Raw genomic sequence first — 1203 nt, forward strand, 5'->3', positions numbered from 1 at the left:
AGAGATAAAGAAACAAATATAATTTTATTTATGTAAATATATTTTTAGTAAAAGTCATAAACAATCATAATAAAATATTAACTGGCTAAAATGGCATTCAGGTAGGTTGCAAACTGGAACTGTTCCTTCCCTAATGTTTAAGGGCCAGAATATAAAGTGGATGGAGAACCAGCACTGCTTCCACTTCCTCCAAATCCTCCACTACTTCCTGCTCCACTTCCGCTAAAGCCTCCGCTTCCTCCACTTACGCCACCGAAACCTCCACTTACTCCACCTGCACCGCCGAATCCTCCACTTCCACTACTGCCGCCAAAACCACTGCTCCACTACCGCCAAATCCTCCATCGCCTCCAAAGCCACCTGATCCACTTCCGCCAAATCCTCCATCGCCTCCAAAGCCACCTGATCCTCCGGCGCCTCCGATCACTTGACCACCAGCACTAGCGGCAGCGTTAAGAGCAGTCTCAAGATCCACACCAATAGGAAGAGTTGGGTTCTCTCCCTCTTCGTAGTTGACAAAGTAAACCTCGGGGTTGGTAGCTGGAGGAGCAGTAACCTCGATTACTCGCTGGCCTCCTGCTCCGTCGTTCTTGTTCAGGACATACACGATGTTCTCTTGCCTTGGTGGAGGAACAATGATGGGTTCAGGTCCTGCTCCTCCTTCAGGAAGACGCACGAACAGAATGTTATGGTCTACTCTTGGTGGTGGGACACTTGGTGGTGGACCGCTTGGTTGCTGAGATTGTTCAGGAGCATCATACACAAACACATTTCTTGTGATTACAGGAACAACACAAGATCCATCTACATGCAGGATCTCTCCATCACGACACCCACCAGCGTGACCTCCAGATCCACCACCAAATCCACCGCTGCTTCCACCGGAGAATCCTCCACCGCCACTTGAGAATCCTCCACCTGAGATTCCGCCGCTGCTGGAGAAAGCTCCACCAGAGATTCCTCCGCCACTTGAAAATCCTCCACCAGAGACTCCACCGCCACTTGAGAATCCTCCACCAGAGACTCCACCGCCACTTGAGAATCCTCCACCACTAGAGAATCCACTTCCAGATGAGTGACTTCCACCATGGGAGAATCCACCTCCAGATGGAGAAGCCAAATTATAGCCTTGGGGTGCCGCGTATGCTGCGACCACGAGTGCCGAGAGGACCTGTACAGATTATATAGGGTGAATCATGAACA

The 1203-nt window shown here is 50.2% G+C and overlaps 1 protein-coding gene across 1 annotated transcript in view; it reads right to left on the reverse strand.

Moving 5' to 3' along the window:
* Positions 1–36: 36 nt before the first annotated feature.
* The window catches only part of LOC119586898 (glycine-rich cell wall structural protein 1-like), a 1424-nt gene continuing 257 nt past the window's right edge, over positions 37–1203 (reverse strand). Inside the window, 2 exon segments of the mRNA XM_037935637.1 lie at positions 37–319; positions 322–1171. Of these exon segments, the coding sequence (XP_037791565.1) occupies positions 138–319; positions 322–1171 (1032 nt within the window). The 3' untranslated portion in view covers positions 37–137.

The sequence above is a fragment of the Penaeus monodon genome, chromosome 22 (assembly GCF_015228065.2).
Source record: "Penaeus monodon isolate SGIC_2016 chromosome 22, NSTDA_Pmon_1, whole genome shotgun sequence".
Lineage (NCBI taxonomy): Eukaryota > Metazoa > Arthropoda > Malacostraca > Decapoda > Penaeidae > Penaeus > Penaeus monodon.